At 36.3% G+C, this 27231-nt stretch overlaps 1 protein-coding gene across 6 annotated transcripts in view; it reads left to right on the forward strand.

Moving 5' to 3' along the window:
* Positions 1 to 27231, forward strand: part of LOC128993853 (high affinity cAMP-specific 3',5'-cyclic phosphodiesterase 7A-like) — a 99555-nt gene that overhangs the window by 60822 nt on the left and 11502 nt on the right. For 5 of the 6 annotated variants that reach the window (XM_054417907.1, XM_054417908.1, XM_054417906.1 and 2 more), the window contains 10 exons: positions 5200 to 5260; positions 12445 to 12650; positions 13330 to 13393; positions 15196 to 15291; positions 15580 to 15680; positions 16788 to 16919; positions 17679 to 17849; positions 21050 to 21290; positions 22787 to 22887; positions 25579 to 25746. In XM_054417907.1, the coding sequence (XP_054273882.1) occupies positions 5200 to 5260; positions 12445 to 12650; positions 13330 to 13393; positions 15196 to 15291; positions 15580 to 15680; positions 16788 to 16919; positions 17679 to 17849; positions 21050 to 21290; positions 22787 to 22887; positions 25579 to 25746 (1341 nt within the window). Of the gene's footprint in view, positions 1 to 5199; positions 5261 to 8831; positions 8923 to 12444; positions 12651 to 13329; positions 13394 to 15195; positions 15292 to 15579; positions 15681 to 16787; positions 16920 to 17678; positions 17850 to 21049; positions 21291 to 22786; positions 22888 to 25578; positions 25747 to 27231 lie in introns of those variants that run through there. The other variant, XM_054417912.1, reaches the window with a different exon arrangement.

Here is a 27231-nt window from a genome sequence, read left to right on the forward strand (position 1 = left end):
TGTGTACAGTCTGATATGTACTGAGTGTACACAATCATCAATGGAGTCATCATAATCATGACATCGCCAAATGTCTAAGCCCTCCTGCAGATCTATTCAATGGATTTTTCGTTCTCGTTATGAGCAGATGATCGTCCTTGCTTTTTCCGATTGCTGAACAGCTACCGAAACTGATATTAATAATAAAGATTAGTAGATTATTTTAATAGTGACAATTTAGGAGGTGCATTAATAAAGTAGCCGCATAAATGGTAAAGTACTGATCTTAAAATTTGAATGAGGGAATGAATGTATGTGTTTAATTGGGATTTTTTTTATATTGCTCCAAAGTTTTAGCTCAGTTGGTGTTTATTTCGAGGAAAAATAACAAATGCAATACTGTGTAGTAGTAAACCTCTTTAGATTCTTATTATTTACTGAAAAGCTCGTAATATGCAAATAATGAAGGTTCGTTCTCCTTATATAGTATTCTATAATTTGGAGATAAAAATGTCCTACCTTACAGTTGTGTAGTGTAAACTATGATAAAAAGTTTACAGGAGCAATTAAAAAATCTAATTGTATTAGGCGAGGCGTAATGAGAAGAGGAATTTTAGGACAAAGGTTGGAATTAAGGTGCAATTCCACCCTTGGGACTGGAGATATGAAGGAGGTGTGGAATTTCATAATCCACGTCAGAGCCCTTCCCTGCGTCTCTTGTGTTCCTCGTCTTATTGTGCCGCAGTTACAAGCGCCGGAATTAATTTATACTTACCCTCGTGTAAACTATGGTGTTGTTTTAAAAAGTAAATGCAATATTTGAAGTATTTGTAAGGATTTTGATCAGTTGTGAGCTGTTCATAATTGTACTAAATAGTACAGAACTACGATTTCTTTGGACAATTCTCGTATTGCTGTTAAACAAACTGTTTATTTTCTGGGTTTACTTTATATATAGAAAGTCGTACTATACAATATATCTCTCTTGTTCTAACGATTATAATTTTATCATCTCTTAATCTTCTTTCAATTATTCCGCTAGTGTTCACATTCGATTAACTAATTATTCAATGTTCAATTGTTGTCATGAACACTAGTACTGTATACGTTGTGTATAAAGTTGGATTTAATAAATCTTGCTCGTTTGAGGTACGAACTAAAACTGTAAGGAGTTTCCTTCACCTTATATACGCGGATCGGATGAACCGGCTAAACTGTAACTCCTTGTAATAACTGTAATATCTGACTACTGTATTATCAAACTATTTACTGGGCTACTACTACTCAACAACTTGTTTATAGTGTGATCCTCCCTGGATGATGACACACTGCGATTATAAATTGATCGATTTTCCCTCTCACCCACAGCTATTAATTTTTCCCTAGTATAACGATCGCGCACATAATATAAAGGTATTACTCTTGAGGTATAACCAAACCATACTTTTGGCGCTTCTTCATTCCACAGAGAAGTTTTATATCGAGTTAGCAACACACTCAAACTAATCATATTTCCCGCTTTATCCCCACTGCTATAACACAACATCTGCATTATCATTTCACTAGTATGATTAAGTGATTCTGGTCGCCTCCTACACTAAATTTATAGTCTGTGATGATCCGTAGTCAGCGACACACTAAACAAGTTGCAAAACACAGTTATCATAACCACGTTATTATCTGTTGGTGCCAAGCCGTGTTGAGTCTCGTCCAAGCCTGTTAAAACTTTTAATTTGGCCGTAAATATTGTAAAAAACACCTTGTGACATTATTGGGCCACTGAGTCACCTCTGGGTGGTTTCGGATGCCACCGCGGCTGTTCTGCCATTGGCCGCTTGAAATTGATTTTAACCGTATATAAATACTTAACATGGTGTACGATCAACGCAGTTAGATTTAATTGTCTTAATATTTTAAGATGCCATTTATTAGCCTAATATTCGATAAATACGAGAAATAACTTTAACCTTTGTACAGGATGTCACCAACTAGACAACATCCCAACTGTCCATATAAAGACCGGTTACTTGGTACAGTAGGTTGGTAACTATTGCTGAAGTCTGTCCTGTGAAGATTTCGCTAAAGAGTGTGCAGAAAGTATTACTAACTCGGTGTCCAAAAGAATCTAATCATCTAAAACAACGCTGAAAGATCACCTGTTCATATTCAAATTCACATTTTAAACCGTTTTAAAGGAAGTTGGTCAGTTTCACTGAATACTGAAAGCAAACTCTAGAATTAAATCAAACACTAGGGGGTGCGGAAACCCTAGAAGAAATAACCTTTTTAGTTACAATTCAGCCCTCTGCTGGATCATAAGCTTTGAATAACACCTCAGTCTTAAAATCAGCTTAGTAAGACGGATGAAAGAGGAATGTTACCAAATATCCTTATTGTGCTAATATTTAGGCAGTTGGTAATTATTCTTCTACCAGATTCTCATACCCGACAACAATAGTTTACCATTTGCTGCTTGCAGACCGTCACTCGTGTTCAACAATTCCATCACATATGACCGGACAATCTGTGGCAGGTGTTCACATAGTTGACAATCAGCTGGGACATAAAGGGATTACTAGAATGAAGCGCTGGACGCGGGCCAAGGTAAACGGCTGCGGCTGTAGGCAAATAAACGCGCAAACATATCGGTAAGTGGTGTAATAAACCTGACACCCAACTGAAACAATCCGCAGTATGATGCAGAATCGTGAATGCTTCACTGTGGATATTATGTTGGGATGATCAGCTGCTTTACTATACGAAACTAACTAGACCGCACTGTCCAATAAACTTGTTACAGATCACTATAGTCTGTACTCAATGGAGATTTGACAAGTGATTGTAATCTACAAACGTCCGTTGCAAGCATGAATAAAACTTGAGTATAGCTAAAACATGAGGAGTATGTTTTATCTATGAGTATACTAAGGGAATTATTGTCTCATCGGACCATTTATTTCTATGAGGTCTACTCTACTCCGTAGCTTTACCTGTGCTTAGGAACGGACCAAGAACACGGTAAATAAAATGTGGTTCTTAAAAGCCAATGTAAGGAGGTACACTTAACCTTCGATATAGCTTTATCCAAGAGCTAAAACGCCGTATGCATGTGTGTGTACATGATAGGATTTTGTCTCAAACTTTAAAACTGGTGGTAGAGTAAATAGAAGAAGTTACTTCGACGAAACCCACCTTTAGGCCTACGTATAGTATTATAAACGTGGTTATACTATTAACATGCTAATATTTTAAAGGTATGTAGAAGTTATTGATTTACCTCTTTGACACGAGATTTTAAAACGTGTTGGGATAAAAACGAAAAACTGAAGTTCAAAAATAGATCATCTTTGTGTAATGTGTAACAACAACAAAAACTATTATAGTGGGAGGGATGACATTTTCCACAGTTTTTTTTTCAACTTTTTTTTTAATTTTGAGGTTTTACGTGAAAAGTGGTTCAGTTCAGGGTCAAGGGTTTTCGATAATATTATACATTTACTTAATAACTGTTTGAGGAATTCAATTCAGTAATCTATTATTGTTTCCTATTACTAGTATAAACTTTTTAAAGCTGAATGAAGCTAACAACAAAGTTCGAAGGATGTTTTAAATCAATAGCAAAGTGTATCAAGGAAGAAAGTAACTAACAAAGTTGGCGCTGGCCTTAGAGGAAATTAACCGTCCGTGTCGGAACTGTTTATATTTGCAACATCGTCCTGAACGTTTACCCGTTCTATAGATAATTCATAAGTTGGGATACGTGTTTTCATTCAGCCTCACTTAGAACTTTACTTTTATATATGAGTTGTTTATAAACTATGAGAGCATTTTGCACGGTTTGCTCAACTTGGCAATTTAGAAATTCAAGGGGAATTTGTAGCTGGGGAACTTGTGTTTAAAGCCTGAATCGTTTATGTAACGTGTTGTTCTTGTTGTGGAAGTAACTTTTAGAACCTTATGGCTTGGCTAACCTAAGTTTTTGGACAAAACCTCAAACCCAATCATATAACTATTTCCTAGCTGAGTACCTACTCTGTTGGCTTCTGTAACTTAGCTATCTTTCACCCCAACGACAGATCAAGTACCCACAGCTTCTCAAGTATTCCCAAGGTGGCGACTGGCGAGTTGCTGTAACGGTACCCTATGGGAGAGTGGCTGGACCAGACAGGCGAGGCAGGTGCGTTATGTCCTACTTCCCGTCCACCTTCGCTCAACGTGTTTGTCGCGCCTTTCTCCTTCGTTCTAGTCGGGAATGTTTGTATTTGATCTTTTGCAAATGTTTAAAGTTTTGCTCTTTGGAAATTTCTTTGAGTGGAAATTCTTTCATGTACTTGCTCTCTCTTGGCGCCCTGTGCCTGAGAAAGGGTGATCCGGTACAATACATGAATGCACGGCAACAAAATAACATAGCTAAATACTAGTAGTAGTACATTTTAGCTTTCCTGTCACGTTTCTTGGCAGAAACGTCCAACCGTTCTTGAAAATGTTGTATAAGGGAGTTCTATGCTAATACCGCGCCAGCCAGCATTTTTAAAGGGGTGGAAAAGTAAAATTATTTAAACAATTTCAACCCGACCTTGTTTTGAGGCTGCTAGACTTGAATATGCAAGTGAGTAAGGTTGATTAACATTCACTCTTCCACGGTCAGGATGGCCAGCGCTGAACAGCGGTGACAGATGAAGGCCGTAGGTGTTTCAGTATGTTGGAGGCTGGAGGTGATGCATAATCTCAAGTTAGGTCTGAGGTCTAAACTCTAATATTGTCGTTTGTAATTTGTATGTAGCAGATTGAATTTTTAGACCATACAAAGGTGAGATAAGTGATTGAAGCTATAGGATTATCAAGCAGGATTATTATGTCGATTGTGCTAAAGTGATACGAGCCTCTCAATTGACTTTTCAAGTTGTGTTTATGATGCAGTTCGTAAATCTACCTGGAACTTGTTTAGAGTAATTCCACAATTTACTTGTAAGAATAATTTCATGTAGGATAATAAGTTATAGTTAACACAAAGTACTGTAGTACGGATTGTAAGATGAAAATAAGGTCAATACAGTACACCGTATACATTTTGTTAGGAGATCTTTTGAGGCAGTGGTCAATGATGGTTTGGCGTCTGTTGATTAACAACAGTATTCCGCACTGCTGTATGGGGACTAATTATATACACTGACCAAAATGTCGTTAAGTTGAATAGTAATTACAGTTGATTTGTTTCAGAGAGGACAGACAGCCACTGTAGATTCTACTGACCAATACACCGTTCTCATCCGGATACCAGGTAAATCCACCCCGTTAACTTACCAAAGTGTTATTTGATAATAGTTTATAACAATATCAACACTAAAATCTGCCCATAATCTATGGGGAAATCGTATTTTTGTCCCACAATAGGCGTTGTCGTAGAGGTTCTGTACTATTGTAGTGTACAGATGTGTTGTACCATATGTAAAATATTTTTCATGTACAACCTCCAGTCTCCAGTCTACCTAATGGCAAAGAACATAGTAATGAAATGTGGTTCTTTCTTTTCAAAAAAATTACCATTTTCGTAATGTTTTAACATTTTTAGTAATATATTGAATGTGTTTAAATGTATGAAAACCATTTTATATATGGGTTTATTTTAAACAAGATGTAAATAATATTCATCTTCAATCCAATAAGTTAAAATCTAAAAATAAGAAACTAGTTGTAAACTAGTTAAATATGGTTAAGGCGGATTTGGCATTTGAACCATTTTTAAAACGAAACTCAGAGATTCTAGAGCCGTTTTACAAATGTAAAACTCCTGTAACGGAATGAACCTTGCCCTTATTTTGTCGAATGTAAGTTATTCGACGAAAATAGCGACGGAAACTCGGAAGCGGAATTGTATTTCCCCGGCAGAGGCAGAGGGAGAGGGAGGCCCTGCGTTACTTTATCAACGTCTACGGATTTGCAGCGTTTACTTTTCACCAGCTACTTGATTGATTCTCCTGTTTTTGTGAGGAATCGTTCATCAATCGATCCAAAGAAAGATGAATTAATACAATTAGCTTTACATCTTACTCTACTGATCCATCGTCAGATAGATCAGTAATTAATCAGTGTAGATGTAATTCTTATCTATCTACATGCATCAGTGGAGAAAATGTTCGTGGTTATTTGCGGTTTAATGTTTATCTTCGGTGAGTATTTATATTTTTAATAACTTGTTAGTAAAACTCAAGTATATTTATTATGTATACAGTACTACGAATTTCAAATCACTCCCTCACAAAGTAGCAAAAAACATTTAGGCTTTTATGAAAATATAACGTAATTTGGAAATAATTCTTACAGTTTTTAAGTACTGTACCAAACGTTTTAACTATAAACTCAATAAAAATATTAACAGTTTTTTTATGTTCTTCAAAACGTATTAAGTTTCGTTGTTTCAAATGATATTTTTTCGTTTTATATTAAGAGATAAAGCTCTTTATTTTAAAACTAGTACAGTATGTGACTAGTTGTGAGTAGTGATAGGAGTATCATCTATTATGACTGAAGTCAGAACCTATCGTGGGACATATCAGGCATACTCCTTCCACAAAATGTAGGCGGTTTTAGGGCATAGCATAGCATAACAGTATACAACAGTTGTAGATAGATATATCTTTGAGCGGATGTCATTACATCCCCTCCACTTCATGAAACAAAAGCCAACTGCTGATCAGCTGATTTATACATTAAGCTAAAAAAACGTTCGTGACCAGACTGTAATACTTTGACAAATACAAACCTGCTTTAAGTTAACAACAAATTTGAATCTTGGTAACACGGCCGCCTTTTGAATAGGTTACAAAACATCTACATCTTTATGTAGATGTTACGTATATCTTTATAAACGTTTTACACAAACCTTTTTCAAAAGTATATTTAATCTCAAACTGAAACCAAAGCAGACTGAGAAAATGTCGCGTTTCCTCAACAATTGGGAGATAATTAAGCGGTAAATAAAAACAGGAGCTGGGAAGGTGAAGCCTGAAGCGTCACTTGACAGTCTTTCAACGGCAGACCTTTGCAATTTAGTTGTTGATCATGTTAATTAGGAGATGAAGAAAACCACGGGCTGGAGGCTTCTAAGTACAAATTAATATGGCTGTAGAAACGTGAGAGCTTGAGTTTGTAATGCTGTTTGAATTTAACATTTGGTAAAAACCATAGTAAAAACCTCCATCATATTAGCCTTTCTACTTACGAACTAACCTCTTGATCTAGCTAGTTTTATTAAATATACAGAAAGTAAATAAAATAGGCAAATAAATAAAACTAAAACTTAGATGGCTTTCATTTTCTTCCCGTTTACAGAAATGTCATAGGGAAACTTTCGGTGAAACCCGAATGTATTTGTACATAAACATGTGGATTTTGGGCAAGGATTCTCCAAATTCACTCTCTGTGAAATTAATTGTGTTTTTACCTCGTGTTATACTATTGTCTATATAAAAATGATGAATGTAGTGTGGTACCACAACTGTATGTAACTTTAGTGCTCAACCACTAGTCTGTCTTCGCGGGTGAATCTAAATAACCTCATTACCATGTAGCGTAAATGACCTAACTGATACGGATTTGGTAAATTTACCTTGGATACGGAAGGGGACATTCCATCTACATAGTAGCTGTTGCCAGTTTATCACTGAAGTGGACATTACTGAACTAGCCTCTTAGTTTGCTATTATACAGTATCTTAGTTGTTCGTACTTAGGTAAATTGTAGAACCATAAGTTGCCAAGTTTAGAACGAGAAGGCTCTACAGTTTTGCGTGGTTTGGAAATAAATCTTCATTTTGCACCTACAGACTCAGCGACTCGACGCAACTGAGTTATGTTTATTCTAAAACTGTCTATAACCGACATGCTAATTGATGTCCAGTTTGTGTTAGAGTACCTATACTTTACCTTTACTCTTCACATCGATGCTCTTGAGTCTTGACATGAAGGACCAATTTGACGGAAAGCTATTTACCTGCGATGCGATGTCCAATTGGCTAAAAGCTCGCGCGGGAGTGGACGGTGCCTCTAGTCTCTAGATCTGATCAAACTTTGCCCCTTCCTCCCTCCGGCCTCAAGCCTCAAGTACTTGATTAGGCGTCTGCGTGATTGTTGGCTCAACAGAGTAGCGCTTGCTTTAGCGGTAGTTTGAATTGCATAAAAAAACCACACACTGCCTATTATGCTGCAATACTGGTGGTTTTAGACTTGTTTAACGGATAATATTACAGGATGACTGTAAAGTCTTAATACCTTAGTAATTTATCGTGTTTAGACCATTTTCTATTGTGGTGTATTGATATATTTTCGACGCTCATTAAAATTACGTATTGAACCAAACTGAGTGTTAAATGATTATTAGATGACAGTTTTTTAAGACTTGTGTACTAAAATTCAACTAATATATACACGTCCCTACTACAAAGGCAGGCCTGTGGTACTGTCAGGGTGATTTGCAGCAGTTTGGTTATAACTACAGATTGAAAATGTAAACTCAACTTTGTACAGCGACGAATTCTTACAGTTGTCAATTTTCGTATGCAATTAATTGTTATTTTTACATTACAATTTTAATTTTAAAATAATTTGAGAATGTGTGTTCTGTATGCATATCACCTCTGAAATGTCCATCTACTAGTCGCGGATGTTCTGTACTTCCTGTCGAGGAACCGTCACTTGAGAAGGTCGAGCCAATGAGCCGATTGTACTGTAAATGACTAGTTAAATGGTCTTGTTCTTACACAGATTTGACTCTGAAAGGTGAATGAGTCACCTGACGCTCGATTTAGTCACCAAGTGCAGTAGTGCAGTTGTACCGCGCGCAGCGTAGCCAGATGATAACGTTTCTATGCACTCCGTTTTTATGATAGTGCAAAGAAAAGTGTGAAGTTTGCGTGAGTTAACGTGGGATTGTCGTTGAGCGCAGGTATTATTTGAGTTGATTAGTCTAGCAAACAAATGAATGTGTTCAAAAACTGATGCTTTCTTAGGTTATTGTTAAATTGTATAAGATTATTTTTGAAATTTTTATTTGGTTAATTTTTGGTTTGAATAGTGAAATTTCAGCTCTCCTATGACAGTTTGTTGTGATCAAGTACCTAATTTAATTTTTACATGTATATATTATTTGTAAGTAGTCCAGTAACACAGTCAATAATCTCTAGCTTAATAAATAATTCAGTTAAGACTTTTTAACTAGATACAAATGTAGGATTAATGTAGAAGTGATTAAGTGAGTGTGCGTGTGTAAACAGTCACATCGCTTTTTACCTTTCTTGATTCACCGGATTTGTTTTATACACAATCGGAGTACGTAGGATATCCTCGCCATTTGCCGCCGTAGGTTTTTTCGAGGTAGTTTAGGAACTATTTCTGCCATCAAACTTTCGTATTAATTATCCAGATTGCCAAGAAGTTGTCGGCTGGCTCGGTTGAAATTCGGAACTTTAAGCTAACTTAGATTGCCAATTAGTCGGGACGTTCGAAAACATGAATAGTTCAACATTATGTGAGTGAACTAAAAAACTACTTCCTTTCTTCTATAGATTTATACGCTGGGTTTTGTTGGATTTGGTTACTTCTCGCGTTATAACCCTTTTCGTTGTTACATATTTTGCTTTCCCACATATTGGTCTTCTACTTCTTAAATCTTGGATTGATATCCTTTCATTTCAGCAATCGTTCCCCTACTACATTAGGCTCAGCAGTTTCTATTTGTTATATTTCCTAAATGTTCTCAATCCCCTGTGTTCGCTCTTTGCAGACTTAATCTAAACTTTTATAAACTCCTCACTAGTCTCCACTGTTCTGTTTATGTAAGTGATGAAGGGAGTTCTTGAAAAAGGTTTTGTCATTGTAAAGAGTCTGTATTTGTGTATTAGGATATACACAACTTATCCAGAATCCGCTCAATCAAAGGATGCATCCCACCTTAGCAATCTCCTTGTCTATGTATTACTGTAAAAGTTTTGATCTTTGAAAGCACTTCATCATGAAATACCTCCTGACCAGTAAACGTCTCAGCAGTTGTCCGATATATCTTATATATTAAAAAACTTTTGCAAAACTTGTGACAGCTAGCCTGATCATATTACTGGACCGATTTACTCACGGGTTGTACCAAAACAAAGGTTATTGGTCCTATTTGTGGTTTTATTTGTATTTAATATTTTCATATTTATGTTAATTGGGTCAAAAATGGAAATTAATTTTTTCTTGCTCTAGTATTATAGTAAGATAGACTGTTGTTTTACTATGGATAATCTTGATACTTCTTATCAATTTTATATGAATAAATATGTGTAATTCTAGTTCCAGGGTAAACAAAATTACTGTACTACTTATATTTTATGATAGATGTCGCGGACATGATGTCTGCGACATGTAATAAAATGCAACCATGGGAAGAGGCACGTGCTGGCGACATGAAAGTGAAGGAATCACAACATTCATCAGTTTAAATAATGTCATCGTCATAAGAAGATGATATGTTGTTGCTGTTGTTCTTTCTACAAAAACATTAAAGATAACTTCATGGTAATTTTTCCAAAATACATTGTAATTAATTGTATTACAGTACTTACGTAATTTCCTTATGGTGTTAATTGAAGTATTATAATATCACAATACTACATTCCACACCATAAGGCAATAAAGTAAGTAAAAAAGTGCCAAAACTACTAGAAACGTGTTCTGCGCATGCGCGGGCCCAAGAGACACGAGACATGTCTGTCCAAACACCGACCGGTTGGTTCGCTCGAGACACGCGTCTGCGACACGAGTCACGGGCAACGTGTCTGCGACACTGGTGTGTTCCATAAGATAACATAGGTTGGTTTTCGAGGGGCATGTCGCGGGCACGAAAAATATCGGCGACATCATATCCGCGATACCGGTGTGTAACCCGCCTTATTGTTAATTAATGAAATAAAAACAGTTTGCTTTAACTTGCGAAGAAATATACACACCCAAAGAAGATTAAAACTTCTGTGTGTGGGCGGGAGTCTCAACTAATACTTTACAATATCAACAATTCCTCTTAAAAGGGTAACAAAATGAATTATAAATTAAATTTACCTTTAGTCCAATAACTTTTGTGGAAAAGACAACAAAGAAAACAAAATTCACCAATATCTAGGAAGTAAAACGAAAAGTATGTAACTATAATAATGAGAACATTGAAGGAAACAATGAAAACCCAGATTCTGAAATACAGATACTCAAAAAGATAAAGCAAATACTTAGAGCTAGACATGACTTACTAATAGTATTAAGAATACAACTGTTCTATTATTATTATATTACATGAAACTGTATACATCTCTGCCATGCTTCTATCGCTAACCTTAAACATTTGACTGACAGTAAAATGTGTCTCCTCTGTGTTTTTGTATCCCTTGGTGACCAACTGATGTCAAAGGTTAAACTGTAAGACTTTTCTCTCAAGTTTGTCTTATTTTCTTACTTCAAATATGGGGTTTATCTTTTTTATGCATTATCTTAAAAATCTTGCTATCTTTTATGACAAAATTCTTTTAAGGCATTTTGTCAGTATTTGTGTTTCTGGATAAAACAACAGAAAACGTACTACTATAACCCAGAATGCCAACCGCATGGTAAAAAGCATTAAGCGTTTTGAGAGAGCTTTGCCTGTCAATCCGTAGGCAGCGCCACCAGCGTTGCTATGCTATTGCATGGCAACGCTGGTGGCGCTGCCTACGGATTGACAGGCAAAGCTCTCTCAAAACGCTTAATGCTTTTTACCATGCGGTTGGCATTCTGGGTTATAGTAGTACGTTTTCTGTGATAAAACATAACTCATAAGAGTTACATTTTATTGGAAGCACGGAATCACCTTGTCATTTAAAGTTACCAATCTTAGAGAGAATCTTACAAAGAGTAGAATTCCTGTCACTATTGAACTGTAATAGTGACAGGAATTCTACTCTTTGAAAGCCGTAGAATTCCTGTCACTATTATTACAGTTCAATTATTTTTATTTAAACGTAGTTATGCCACCTAATATTTTTCACATAGGTATTCATCTCACAATTTGTTCTTGTAACTCCATTTACATCATATTTTCACCTCATCATATCTTCTGTCATTTATTTATTTATTGCATTTGATAAATAATGTTATGTTTGGACGCAACTACAGTTGACGCACAGGCTCGCTGCCCATGTCGGCTTATTCCTTATTAACATGTACGATTTCTTAAACACAGATGTAATGCAAAGGTTAATTTTATTTTATTCTTTTAAATTCTCTTATGTTTTTTTCTTCCTTTAAATATTTGTGTACCTATTCTGTAAATACTTTTTTGGAATAAAGAGATAATTCATTCATTCATTCATTCATTCATTCTTATGTTCCAAAAGTGATTTTATGTTTTGATTTTTATATTTTCAAGACATCAAAATTATATATTCTTTTAAAACTGTTTCAGACCCAGTAGTTGGGACGGTGAGTGCCAGGTCTCACAAGCTGTCAGAGTCCGACTGTGTGTTGATAGACAGTCTAGAGGCTCGGGTGTGTCACTGCCACGGTCGTTTCCTCACCATGCACAAGCGGCGACGGAAGCGGCTCACCACTCGGTCACTCAGCCAAGACACCCCTGCGTTGCTGGACGACATTCACCACGGGGTCGTGCAGGTACAAAACTTACCTCAACTTTCAGAAGTATCAACATTCTGTCTTCCTAGGTAATGTTTGCATAAAAACCAACACACCTAGATATTCTTGGTCAATATAATGGTAACCTTCACTTATGAGATCTGTGACCAAGGTCGTTTTCCTTACTTCATCTACAACTAATCTAGCCAGTTTCCTCCCCTATGGGATGATTAGTCTCGTCGTGGTATTCAAAATCAGCTAGAATAATAGTGGATGAAGTAAGGAACACAATGTTGATGTCAGATTTGAACTAGCTTGTTTGTTTGCATTGGACCTCGATGGGACCATCACAGACAACTTCCACACTATACCTACCATCTGTCCACCTTAATCTGTAGGTTCAACTATCTCCCAAACCAAAAAGAAAATATCCCTCTTGCGAGAGCTTTCTCTGCCTTAAAGAACTCCTTCAGGCAACCAACCAACAAGTAAAATCTGAATGATAACATTAACCTGGAGATTCCTTTGCCTCTAAGAACTGCTTTGTCTCGCTCCAAATGTGTAGATCCGACTATTGAATCATTTTTTACACTTTGGATCTTATATCGAGGAGGTTGTATTGACTTATTTGCAATAGGTACAAGCAGTTGTTTTAATCACATTAATTTCAATGCATGTTTTACAATGTACTTAACTTATATATTGTATATGTTTGCAGTGTATGCTGGATCGGGTGTGGCAGTGGCCGTTTAATGCATTTGCCCTGGACAATGCCACCGGAGGTAAGTCACTTAATTGGAATAATAAATTAAAATTGTACATTAATTTACCGCAATTTCGATAAACCTCACAACAAAAAAGTAAATGAATATGAAAACTAAAGGGTTGATTGAAAAGTGAGAGTAATTACTTTGATAATAGCTATAATTTGGTAAATATATAAATCTCTAATTTGAAAAAGTTTAAACTTTTTCTTACTTGGACCCAAGGCTAGATTTTATGTTTTTACATTATTTTTTAAGAAAATATTAGAACTGAATACTTAATAATACAATGATATTTATTTATTTTTGCAAAAGCTTACAACTTACAATGATATCCTTATTTATTTGATGTTCCATTTGAATACATGTAAAAATTTAAAGGTGTTAACAATACATACAAATGTAAAGGCATATATTCAAACAAATAAACGTGTACAAACTAAAGATTTTTTAGGAGTTTTGTTTCTGGATGTTCACACAGAGCATAGTTTCAAGTTGATATTGCCTCACAAATACCTATTTACATGCAGTAGAGCTCTGGTGTGGTTTCCCCATACCTGAGCTGCATGCGTAATAGCCTCATTAATTCTCTATTTTTTCTTAACACGAGGAAGATTATTTGACTTTGTGCAATGACAGGAAAGAAAGGTCACAACAAACATATCAGTAATTGATTGAAGCTTAGCTGGGTGGAATCAAAAGGTTTTTCAGTTAGATCCTGAGAAAAGTCAGTAGCTTTTTTGATGGTTCAAAACTAAATTAATTGTTGTCTTTTAACAATGGGATTTCTATAAAGGTTTCTACTAAAGAACCAGCTGTCATTTGCAAAGTTGTCATCTCATCCATCCAATAATCACCCTTCCCTTGTCTTCACCTTGAAATATGCACACTTGTTTGATGTCATGTTATTCTTATCTAAAAGGGTTGTGCTCAATTAAGTTCTTCATTGAACACCCTAGCCTTTGAGACCAACGTTGTGTTCCTTACTTCAACTACTACTATTCTAGAGGATTCCTACCCCTATGGTGTGATTGGTCTCGTCATAGTATTCAAAAACGTTGCAAAAGAAAATTGATGCTTCCTCCAATAATGAATCTCATTCTGTGTTTAGGTGTCTGAAGGAAGAGGGTAAATCTCTGTTGACTTCTGTTGTCAGTGTCTATGCAGACAAGTGTTTTGACGCAAAATTTGTGCATTTGTGGATTTGTAGAAGCTTGAACATATTTGCACAATGGGGCTGGCAGCAGGTGTTGAGCAGTTTCCATCAAGACAGTAATTGGAGAGACTTCCCTTATTAGTTCAGTAATCTTCTCGTTCTATCACATACTAAATCCTTCTAACCTTAGTCACTGCTTCAAATGAGACTAAATAACAACAGAAGCCGGCCTACACCCTGGAAAACATTGCACACATGTTTAAGACACCCTTTCTAACTCTTTATTCAAGTCAACTGGCAATCGACTTCAGTAGTGGCTGTCTACTAAGATCACAGAAAACTATTCACAGAATGCGATTCTTGACGGAAGCATTTATTTCTTAAACGAATAATATGACGAGACTATTATTGTACCAAAACCGTGGGAACTGGCTTGGACAGTAGTGGATGAAGTAAGGAACACAAAATTGGTCTCAGATTCAAACTAGCTCGCTTGGCTCGGACGGAGCTTACTGGAAAACTTATTTTACAGAAAACTCTTATATAATTAATGTAGAGTTTGGAGGTTTATCACTAGTGTAGTAATATTGTTGTTACTGTTGTTGTTACAGCTATGCTTTACTGTTTCTGTTATTGTTGTTACAACTGTGTGTCCCTGTTGCAGGTAGATCACTGCCAGTTTTGTGTGTTCATTTGTTCCACTGGTACGGCCTGATGGATCACTTCAGATTAGACGCTGTTAGAGTCTGGAAGTTATTTAGTAAGTACCTCCTCATTTTAAACTTAGTCTTTAAAACTGTGTTCAAAGACTTTTATTGTTTGTTGACTTAAAATAATATTCATTTATGTGAGCTTCTATACAACATTTTAAAAAAATGACGGAAGAGGTTGCAGAGCTACTCTATGATCTTGATAAACTTTGATGATTCTATTGACTGTTGAAGTGGAGCCTCTTATATTAATTGTTATTAGGCTACAATAATTAGTAAAACCATGATTGTTGTTATCCTTTTCTGGTAAAAGCTTATAAAAACTCCTTATGTCGCAGGTTTAGTAGAAGAAGGTTATCACAGTACAAACCCATATCACAACTCGATACACGCAACGGACGTAACACAAGCAATGCACTGTTTTCTTCAGGAGGAAAAGGTATGTATTTACAATATTATGTGTATTAGAACACAGTATCAGTAAATTCCTTTGTAAAATGTATACTTTTATTGTTCATCAACTTATATAACTGGATTATGTGTAGAATGATAGGGAACGCTGCAATGGGAATGGTGTGCAGACAGCATTATAGAAGAGTTTATATCAAACCAGTTGTAAAGCTCTTCTTTATACAAAATCACCTTGACCTTGACCTTTGCAGGCGTAGTGTAATCTAATACAATCTTAACCCTTCCCGGACGGGCAAAATCATGACATAAGACGGAAAAAAATTGGAGGGAAAAATAAAAATAAATTTTTCAAATTTGTGTTTTGTTATACAAGTATACATAAAAGAAACACAGTGGAACACATCATACTGTCAAAATAATTTGTTTAGTCGTTTTTAACTATGCGGATATATCCGCTACCCGTCCTCGGATGAGTAGAAATGCAGCAGATATATCCACCACCCATCTTTGGACCATGACAACGTTAGGCAATAAAAAAGAACAATATGTAAACAATAAATAAAGACAACATAATGTTGAGCGCGAAACGTCGAGGGGGGGAGCGTAGGAGTGGGGGTAGGTGCGGGGGGGGAAGGGTTAAATGCAGGACAGGGGTAAGTGCGGTAGAGAGGGGAGAGTGCAGTCATGGAAAGAGCAGGATTTTGGTTACGCAAAATATCTGGTTACTGCTCAAGCACCTGCCAGTCTGAAGGCGGATATAACCGTTTCCCGTCCGGAGCATCAAAAACCATATGCGGATATATCCGTCACCCGTCCTTTATCACCAAAGACTTATACGGATATATCCGTCACCCGTCCGGGAAGGGTTAAATGTTGCATGAAACTCCAAGAGAAGAAACATGTTTATTAGGCTTCTCGAAAATGATCCTGGTGAAAGAAACAGCTGATTGTAGTCAGTAACAAAGCCTTGGTCATTTCACTTCATTAAACCTCACCCTAAATTCACATTCAACGTCAAATAAACAACCAGTGTCTGTCTGCAAAGGTTGATTGATCGATTTATAATAATACATAGACCGGAACTTTTTTTAATTGTTATTTTGAATCAAATTGTAGTAAAAATATTTGATTTTAGATTCGGAAACATCTGACCCCCTTGGAGATCATGTCTTCCCTGATAGCCGCAGTCACTCATGATCTGGACCACCCTGGGGTCAATCAGCCGTTCCTCATAGCAACCTCCAACCATCTGGCCGCTCTGTACGAGGTTAGTATCATTTTCAACTACTTGTCAATAGGATATTTTCTTGAAGACACTTTCAGACACAATTCACCTCAAACTGGTCAGCAGAAATATGTCAGTAGAAATAAAAACAGCTCACTTATATGAAGCTATCAACTCACGTTAACTTCTACGTTTTGTGGAACTAAAGTAATTTTGGTTGTGGTTAGGTATTCAGCCTATGTGTAGGGAAATTAAACCAAAATTTTTGAATAGTGGAGCATTTTCCCTCTGATGAAACGTCATTAGTTTAGCTGATGGGGTGTTTTTTACTAAGTTTACTTTTCTTTTAATTAGTGCTGTACTTAACTATATAGAAGTGATTGTTGTACAGGAATATATCCAAAACAAAGGCACATTTTTCTCTAATGTTTCCTTTTGCTCTATCATAAGGTGAGTTTAACACTTAATCGGCATACTGAAAAGCCCATGCCATATGTTGTAACTTCTTGAAAACTTTGTTTGAGACTGATTCAACCTATATTATTAAACACAGTACAATTTTAGTTTCAGCATTTTAAACTGTTTCAAAAATTAAACAGTTTGCAAATTTGCAGAAGTTCTAAGAGCTTATTATGCTCTCCTAAATATTATTAAATTGAAACCTTGTGTACTCTTCATTTTCAGTTCCGCCCTCTTGAGGTCAACTTTTCAAAACTTTCAGCTGTCTTAACTCAATTTCACATTTCTGAAACAAAGTGTGAGATGAAGAATTTTTAATGTGTATTATGTCTGCCTGTACAGAACACATCAGTGTTAGAGAACCATCACTGGAGATCAGCCATCGGATGTCTGTTGGAGAGTCACCTGGTGGAGGACTTGGCAGATGTCAAGGTGGAACTGGAGCAGCAGATCAGCTCTCTGATTCTGGCCACAGACATCACCAGACAACAGGAGTTCCTCACCAAGTTCAGGGTAACCATTAGCGATCACTTGCTGGAGTAGAAGTAGAATATGAGATTTGGATACCTAACAGGGTAACCTCCACAACTGTGAGAACCCTGAAACCGTTAATAAGCTGCAAATTTTGTCTCTGTAAAAAAAAACCCTGTAAGTTTTGTGGTCAAACCTAAAAATTAGGGATGGGCTGTTTCTTGATTTCAAAAAACCTTTGATACTGACAAGATGGAGGAAACAAAAATTCCTGATGCTTTGTAACTTTGGATTTGCAGCAAAATCGTGATTAACATCCACGATCACGACAAAATTGTAAGCCCCACTTCCAGTTGCGGAGAAATCATAGCCTTTCTCAATCATGGACCTTTCCCACAGCGACAGACAACATCTTGGTATCCCGGATACATGATCATTTGGTTCTGCAATCTTGGAAACATCAAAAACTTATAATTCTGCAATCTTTTTTGACACATTCTGCTGTTTTGAAAATAAGAGCTCAGCTTGATTTTGTGACTTCATCGCTCAACCTTTTAGCGACTAGTATCTTAGTTTAGTCAGTAATCGGAATCACATCCGATCTGGCTGGAGTCTGTGGACCGCATGCAGCAACATCAGGAACGTCCGGCTACACTCCTCAATTTGTCTCTGAGGTCTGATCCTACAGGGTGCTAAAAAATAAGATATTGTCTAAAACATACAGAAAATTTGACTGCATGTTTTTTATGCAGGGTTTTTTAGTAGGCCTAATATAAGTAATTTCTATTGCTGTGAGACAGTTACAAGTATTTCATAGCATGTGTGTGTTAAGTACAGTATTAACAAACATAGTACATAGTGAGAAAATAAGTTATTAACAACCTAAAAGAAGGCAAAATGAAAAGAAATATACAATAAAACAGCTAGGGTACAAGCGTTGGCCGTATATATAAGTCAACGACGCTATTCAGTTGCGTGCGTTGGCCGTATATATATGCAACTCAATATGAAGGTCACAAGTGTATGACGCATGTAAACATCAAATCATGTTAACGTCATTTATGTATTTTAAAGTTGTTTCTTGGCCGTCAACAGTTACCTTACAGACAGTGAAAAACTTCTGCGCCATTAATCAATAGGCCTATTATTGTTGTGATAACTTTTTATTTTCTTTGGTAAATTTCTGATTGATAGGATTGCATCACTGATCTCGTAAAATCTGTCGTTTACAAAACCTGCCACTGAGTCATCCTCATGTTATTGTTTCTCACAGTCTGTTTACATATTCTTGAGTGAAGTAAATCTAGTAAGATAAGATTAGTGGAATATTCAGTGCTTTAGAATGTGTTGTGTTGTTTATTGAAAATTGTGTTTAGATTGAATGATCTGAATCGATATCTTTATTATATTATGATTAGATAAGTCTGATTTGTCTTTTGGTAAAAAATGCGTTGTTCCTATCATATGTTTTTATTCCATTAACATTTTAACAGTTTTATTGAAAATAAAAGTTTTTCCTAAACAAAATCAATGCATTCCTTAGTGATCAGTGGCGTATCCAGGGAGGGGGCCCAAGGGGGCCGAGCCCCCCCCGAAATTTTTTTTTTTTAGTTACTCTGTACACACGGCACACGGGAGCGTTGCAATGCGCGTTCTAGAAACAGTCAAATGAGTGCGTACACACTACACAATACGTGTTGTTATTATATAAAATGCCGGATTACTGGAATGTTGTCAATAAAAACACATAAAAATGCAATTAAAACACGTCTCCGAAGATCGCGCGATCGGAAACCGCTATTGCCGCGATCGGGCATGACGACGATGACGCGTGACCGCGGGAGATGTTCGTGATTTTGACGCGATCGCGCATGACGACGATGACGTTTCCGTGACCGTGGGAGATGTTTATGATTTTGCCGCGATCGCGCAGGTCGACGATGACGTTTCTGTGACTGCGGGAGTAGACAATGATGTTTACATGGCCGCGGGAAATGATAAAATCTTTGCCGCGACCGTGAAAGACCACGATAATGTCTACATGACCGCGGCCCGCGGGAGATGTTCATGATTTAGCCGTGATCGCGCAAGTCGACGATGACGTTTATGTGACTGCGGGAGTAGACAATGACGTTTACATGGCCGTGGGAGATGTTCATGATTTTGCCACGATCACACAAGACGACGATGGCGTTTCCGTGACCGCGGGACTAGACAATGATGTTTACACGGCCGCGGGAGATGATACAATATTTTGCCACGACCGGGGAAGACAACGATAATGTCTACATGACCGCGGGAGATGTTCATGATTTAGCCGTGATCGCGCAAGTCGACGATGACGTTTCTGTGACTGCGGGAGTAGACAATGACGTTTACATGGCCGCGGGAGATGTTCATGATTTTGCCACGATCGCGCAAGACGACGATGACGTTTTCATGACCGCCGGAGAGAATGATGATATCTACACGGCCGCGGGAGATAATCAGAATTTTGCCGCGACCGCGGAAGACCTCCCGCCAAAAGACGCCGGATTACTGGAGTGCCGGAGTGGTACAGTGCCGATTATATAGGGTCTTCTGTACAATGTTTTATAATTAAAAAAATGACGGCAGCTGGTACATATAGTGTCTTCTTCAGTATCCAATAGTCATTGCAGTAATACACCAATATTATTCTCTACTTTCTCTACGCCTCCAGAGGTGTTGGAAACTGCAATTTAGCACCATAAAATACCAAAATTTTTCCCGGACCCCTCTTCGGTCCTGGGGGGTATTCCCCCCAGACCCCCCGGATCGGGCCCCCCCCAAAGCAGAATCCTGGCTACGCCACTGTTAGTGATTGTTGGATGTATATATACCCCGCTACAATTATGGTCATAAAATAATCATTTTGATAAAACAGTGTCTATTATCAAATTTAAACCTCAGATAGAAGTGGAAAAATATCAATATTCAAAAATCAATTTGTAAGTGTTAATCCCTTGATAGAATACATAGTTGTGAAACATGGGAATTATTCTGATTGCATCAATCGATGATGAGACCTTTGATTACCTAGGCCTCGCGGTGACGTAGCAGCGTTGCTTTAAGATATTGAAACATTTTTGCTTCTGTATATACCTAGTTCTCTTGTATAACATGAACGAAACTGGCCAGGAACTTAGTTTCTAAAGCAGATTTTCATATATAATAGGGGTTTAAATTTTCTAGCAAACACCAACAAGTTGTCTTGTTTTTAGCGCTACTTGGACCAAAACCTGCTAGACATGAGTCAGAAGGAGTTTAGACACTTCATACTCCAGATTGCCCTGAAGTGTGCGGACATCTCCAACCCTTGTCGTCCGTGGGACGTGAGCCGGAAGTGGTCACAGAAGGTGTGTGAGGAGTTTTATCGTCAGGGCGACTACGAGCGACAACTCAACCTGCCGGTCACCTCTCTGTGCGACAGGCTAACCACCTCCGTGCCCAAGATACAAGCCGGTAAACACTCAGTTTGATTTGAGTTAATCGAAAATGTTAATATTGATTGAACTGATCAAGATCAATGAGCCAGGACAATATGAGTGTCTGATGTTAGTGATGCTGTGTTATCAGTGATAATGGATGTAGGTAGTTGAATAGAGCCACCAACAGATGGTGCTGATGTAAATTATTGTTGAATATGCAGAGTTTTTTACCAAGTCAAACTTTAGGACTGCTCACTGTAAGCTATAGCTCCTTTTATGTGATGTCGACCATTAACCAACAAAAATGGTAGAAATATGGTTTACCTACGGCCGTTTTTTAAAGTGGCCGTTTCATATAAATTTAAAATAAAAACTTCACCAATATTTCTGAATTTTTAATTTTATTGGTGAAGTTTTTATTTCAAATTTATATTAATTCCAATATTACCAGTTCTTCTTGAAGATTGATTGTTTCAGTTTAGTTCTTAGAATTGAAAAATTTCTTATAACAGCATTGTTTACTTTCATAACAGCATAGTTTTACTCATAACAACACGAGTAACAGACCAATAAGGTTCAAGGATTGAGGGAGAAGAAGTAATGATTTTAACTTCAACTAATCAACTGTTCAGGTCAATTTAATTGTTAAGTGGTGCAATTAGTGTGTGGTACAATGTTTCATTGTATCACTGTCAGTGGCAATGAGAGGTTATAAACGAAAACATAACCTCTCTTAGAAGTTATGAGTAGTGATTGTTAGTAGTTAAAACACTGTCGTAGGTAAAGTAGTGTTCATAATTTAGGTAAATAGTGTTAACGACTAATTTAAGGCTCTTACCTTAAATTTTCTACTTGTGTCGTTAACACTATCTCTACACAATGGTTGTGTCAACTACTATTTATACACTAGTGCACTGTGTGACTGGCTCATTCAGCTATTATATTTTGGAGTAAAAAAAATTGGCAACAGCTGTTCCATATAGATATAAACAGTTATACCATTGGATGTTTAGTTCTGAAGTAGACATCTTATCTATATTAAACAGCAGTAGCCAATTTTTTATTAAAAAGATCATAGTTTAGTGAGAGCCGGTAACAGAATGTGCTAATATCTAACACTCTATGTTCTAACTTATTGTTTGTTACTGAAATAGTTAACCTGAGAGGCCATAGCTTACAATAAGTTACCTTATCATTTTGATTTTGTTAAAAAGTATGAATATTCTACAGAAATTCATAATTTACAATCAACTACGTCGATTTTTACATAAAAACTCTGGTGGTGACTATAACATAGGAATGGAATGTCCAGTTGTATCAATAGTCAAGAGGTCATACTCAAACACCACCTTTTTAGATCCTGACAGTCGTAGATGTTTGGTTTCTATACTAACCACAGCGTGAGACCTTAATTTATATTGTTTAGATTGTTGAGCCTCTTATTTGTTTCAAAACAATATTTTACTGAGACAATATCATTAATTTATAAGTTTATATTAGGTGAAAATGTAATGATTGTTTTTCTTACAGGATTTTTTCGATTTGTTGTGGCGCCACTGTTAGAGGAATGGCACAGATTCCTTGGGACTCCACTTTCTCAAAACATGATGAAACATCTTAGGGATAACCAGGTACTTGACTTTTATTGCACCAGTAAAAGTGTCATCTTAATTTTATAAAGGGTGTCACAAGATTTGATATTAACTACTTGGCCCTTCATGCACTGGAAGTTTTAAACTGAGGCAGTTTTACTAGCGTTATCAGAAGCAATATACCAGTCACGTAACTTTTTGTAAGAAAGTAATTCTTAGAATTTCAGTTTTAGTAAAACTGCACTTGAGAAGGTTAGGTTTTGTTTTATGGCCTAACCACTACTTTTAGATCATACAGCTAATCATTCGTGGGGCCAATATTGACGACTGACAAAACATTGATAATAAATTACAGTCGGAAAGGCTAGCATCCCAACACAAACTACATAATTTCCGGCTAGAAGTGGGATGCTAGCATCCTGGACGCCAGCAGTATAACCGTAGCCTATAGAAGAAAACATAATTGTAGAAGCTTGTACTTCTGATATCGGTGAAAATGATATAACAATTTTATTTTAAACATTTATGTAATTGACGAGACACAAGTTACTGCACAATAAGCACCTAATGTAACGTTTATTTGGGTCAATAAATTGATTTGACTTGATTTTGATTTGATATCATATACAGTAAAACCTAACCCGGTATGGACAGGATCAGGGTCATAACGAATAAAGGAATTACTAGATAAACCGTTTTTACCAATTTTTTAGATGTACACAGTAAAAAACTCCTTCAGAAAGTCTCTGCAATACCCGCAATACAGGAGCGCATTGATGTTGCGTTCCCTTTGCAAAGGCATTTTAATTTTTAGCGAATTTCCCATTTAGGGAATAAGCTATTACCATAGTACTCATGGTAAGACCTGGACCTGGGACCGATTTTTTTTCGTTTTGAGGTCCCTAGAGGCCAAAAACACCATACGTTCAGATTCATATATATATCTATATATATTTATTTATATATATATATATGTGTGTCCGTTAGCGCGATAACTTGAGCAAAAATGATCTGATTTTGATTAAATTTGGTACAAACGTGTAAACGTAAACCTATGTTTATTGGAATGAGTTCGCTAACCAGCATGATTGGACCATAGGAACGGGGTTTTATGGGGGTTTTATCGGGTAAACATTTTTTTCACATTTTTGACCCAAAATACATAAAGTTTTGCAATTTCTTTCCAAACTATTTTGTAGAGCTTAAAAAAACAAATAATTTAGTATATTGAAGTGTTATAATGCGCCTAATGGTTAGGCCTACGGAGAAAATTCAAAAAAATTGTAAATTTAAAATTCCTACGTTATTCTTATGGAGAATAAGTAAACTGTTGTAGTTTGCTTGTTTATTAACATAGTTTGCCCAAATTTGGAAAATGTTTTAATTTCTTACTAACTATTAACATTTTACATAAAAAACACTTTTACCTTCCCTGTTGCAGCAAAACTAAGTACTTGTTAAACTGATTCTATTTAAATAGGGAATATATGTGATATTTTTAAGGAGACATTCTAGTGTTTCCCAAATCCAATCAACCAAATGGAAATTTGCTTAGTCTGCAGGTTTGCTGCGGCGGGGGTATTTTTATAATCTCGTCTCAAAAAAGTCTCTGAGTCAAGTTGATCTTGCTCGAAATAGAGATTATTTTAATCTTGCAAATTTTTTGAAAATTGGAGACCCTTCCATCCCTATACTTCAATGTTAGAAATCTGAAATTGTTACCAAATTAATATTATCAAAAATTTCTTGATAAATTGTGTCTTGATAAAATTACAACACCTTCTGTGCATGAATGGTCAAGTAATATGAAATAAAACTCCTAAACATCCTTATGGGACTTTTTAAACCTCTTCGCTGTACGTGTCATCTGTCTTAAGTTTTAGATTTTCAGGATAAAGTAAGTGACTGTTTATTATGATGCAGTTCTGTAAATCTTAGTAATTGAATAGTATTCTTACTACTGTAGTCAAATTCAGTAACTATCCTCCTCTTTTATTAGTTCTACAGATTTATGAAAAATGTTATTTTTTTAAATTATGCCAGAATCAAGATTAAATTCAGGTAAACTACCAAAGAAAAAAAATGTTGGTGGCTAAGTTAACAATATAACTTTGCTGTTTATGTCAAGCCTAGAAATACTTCAAATTTTAAATTATCTTATCACTTCAGTTATTCATAATCTTTTGCTATGTATGTCTAATGTTTGGTGTTTTCTAAGTTTGCTTAATAATTTTAAATAACTTCTTGACCAGCATTGTGCGTGTGCTACTAAATTACCTGAAAGTACATAAATATGTCAAATAACACTTGTAATAAATATATTTACACTAATAATGTTTACTCACGCTAAATATGTATAAAAGATGGTAAGTGGGGATTGATTTCAATTGGACACTTCAATCATCATTAGACCCAATAGGTGACATTCGCCTGATGATGATTGGAGTGCCCAATCGAAATCCATCACCACTTACCATCTTCTATATGTATTTACCGTCTTGTGAGTAAACAGTAATAGTGTAAGTGTTTATTGACATATTTTTGTACTTTCTGGTAATAATTAAATTTCAATACAGCCATAACCTATACCTGTGACATTGATTACTAGTCTGGAGTAATGTGTAAAACCGTACTGTGCTAGACTAGGGTCCTTGGGTGTCCCATCGACTTATCTTACGCTGTTTCTTGACTTGTTGTTGTCAGTTTGTTATATGTTACGTGTTGTGTCAGGCCAAGTGGGAGAGTCTTCTACAGCAAGAGTTGGCTGAGGAAACTCGTACAGAAATATCAGAAGCTGAGGAGATTCCTGATGATGATGAGGTTGTGGTGGAGGAGGAGACGGTGAGAGAAATGAGACGACCTTCAGTCAGCATCACACCTGTGGACGTCGGCGACAGGGTCAGTACTGAATCAGAATAAAAAATCTGTATTCATATTGTATGTTCATACACGAATAGTGTCGAATGTCAATGTCAGACTACAGCTAATTTTTTACATTCTTGTTTTATTTTAATGGACAGTAGTAGTTTTATTGGTCTGTCTGTGTTACGAAGTGCCTCCTCACACACCTTGGCCATCGCTGTATAATGTACATATAACTTGTATAGTGAAGTTTTTTTTTTTTATTTTGTGATTCTGGTCAATCCACTGCTTTGGTTAACCCAGTTATAGATGATCAGGAGTCTACTTTACCTGCTTAGTCTATTAAACACTATACAAAAATGTATTTACTCTTGAATGTAATTTTATTTTTTTATAATATGTTTGCTGTTACTTGTTCTGTATTTAATTTAACTATATAACCTGTTGCTGGAAATCGAGCAAAACTGCAACTTGTAATAAAACAATTAAGAATAAAAAACATAAACAGCAAAACTTCAATCACAGAGTCACTCTAAAGTAGTTTCTATGGCTGATTTTAGAAATGTGAAATATATTATGTAAAAAAATAATATAAAAGTAATTTACGGTACTATATTTAAATACAGATCCGCTCTCATACTGCTTTGGTTATCTCTTATGTACTGTGGGCAGGTGCCTTCTATGAGAACGTAGATGTCAACCTGTAAAGTGAGCTTTTCAGACCTAATATAGCAAGCTAAATCCCTCTCTTGACGTCAACCGGTACGGCATGTACTATAGCATTGTTAAATTATTTCTACGATATGTTCTGTTTTAGGGGTGTTTAAATTAGGTGCTCCAACCAAAGTCTCCTGTTGGAAACATAAGAGTGGATTTAACGACTTATCTAGTACGGATTCACGTTTAAAACTATTAGTTTTAGAAAATAAAAATAACTGTTTTCAGCTTTAAATAGCTGCAACATCTATACAGGTAGCATCATTGTAGTGAGGGAAGTCAATTCTTTTGTCTCTTACTATGCACATAAGAATCTAACTTGACTCTTCGCAGCTCTTGTCCCTACAAATTTCTGACACAGTTTTAGAAGATTGGGCAAATGGGTTGGCATTTTGACCCTATTTCCCGCATATTTATTTATTTATTTATTTTTTAATAGTTTTACATGCGCTGTTGGGTTCCAGTGCCAACGTTGTACTTATAGATCTTAGCGTATTCAGGATCATGACCTTCTTGAGGAATTAGATTACCTACTCAGTGGCAAAACTTTTGTCATGGATCTCTAAATTGTAGATCCCCTGTGTGACCCTGTCGTCAAAATGAGCTTCATAGCTGATCATGGCAAAGGCGGAATTGAATTGACAAATTTTATCCAGATAATTTCTAGATCCATGCCTCACAGCCCTGTTTTCAGATTGGGAGTTTCCAATTAGGTCCTGAAAGTATTGTGAATTCCACAAATGATGTAAACAAACCTTTCATTTATGGCAACAAAGAGTAAAAAATTAACTGTCTCGGCCAGTC

This window comes from Macrosteles quadrilineatus, unplaced genomic scaffold (assembly GCF_028750875.1).
Source record: "Macrosteles quadrilineatus isolate MER2022 unplaced genomic scaffold, UCM_ALF_1.0 Scaffold_5__1_contigs__length_97177068, whole genome shotgun sequence".
Lineage (NCBI taxonomy): Eukaryota > Metazoa > Arthropoda > Insecta > Hemiptera > Cicadellidae > Macrosteles > Macrosteles quadrilineatus.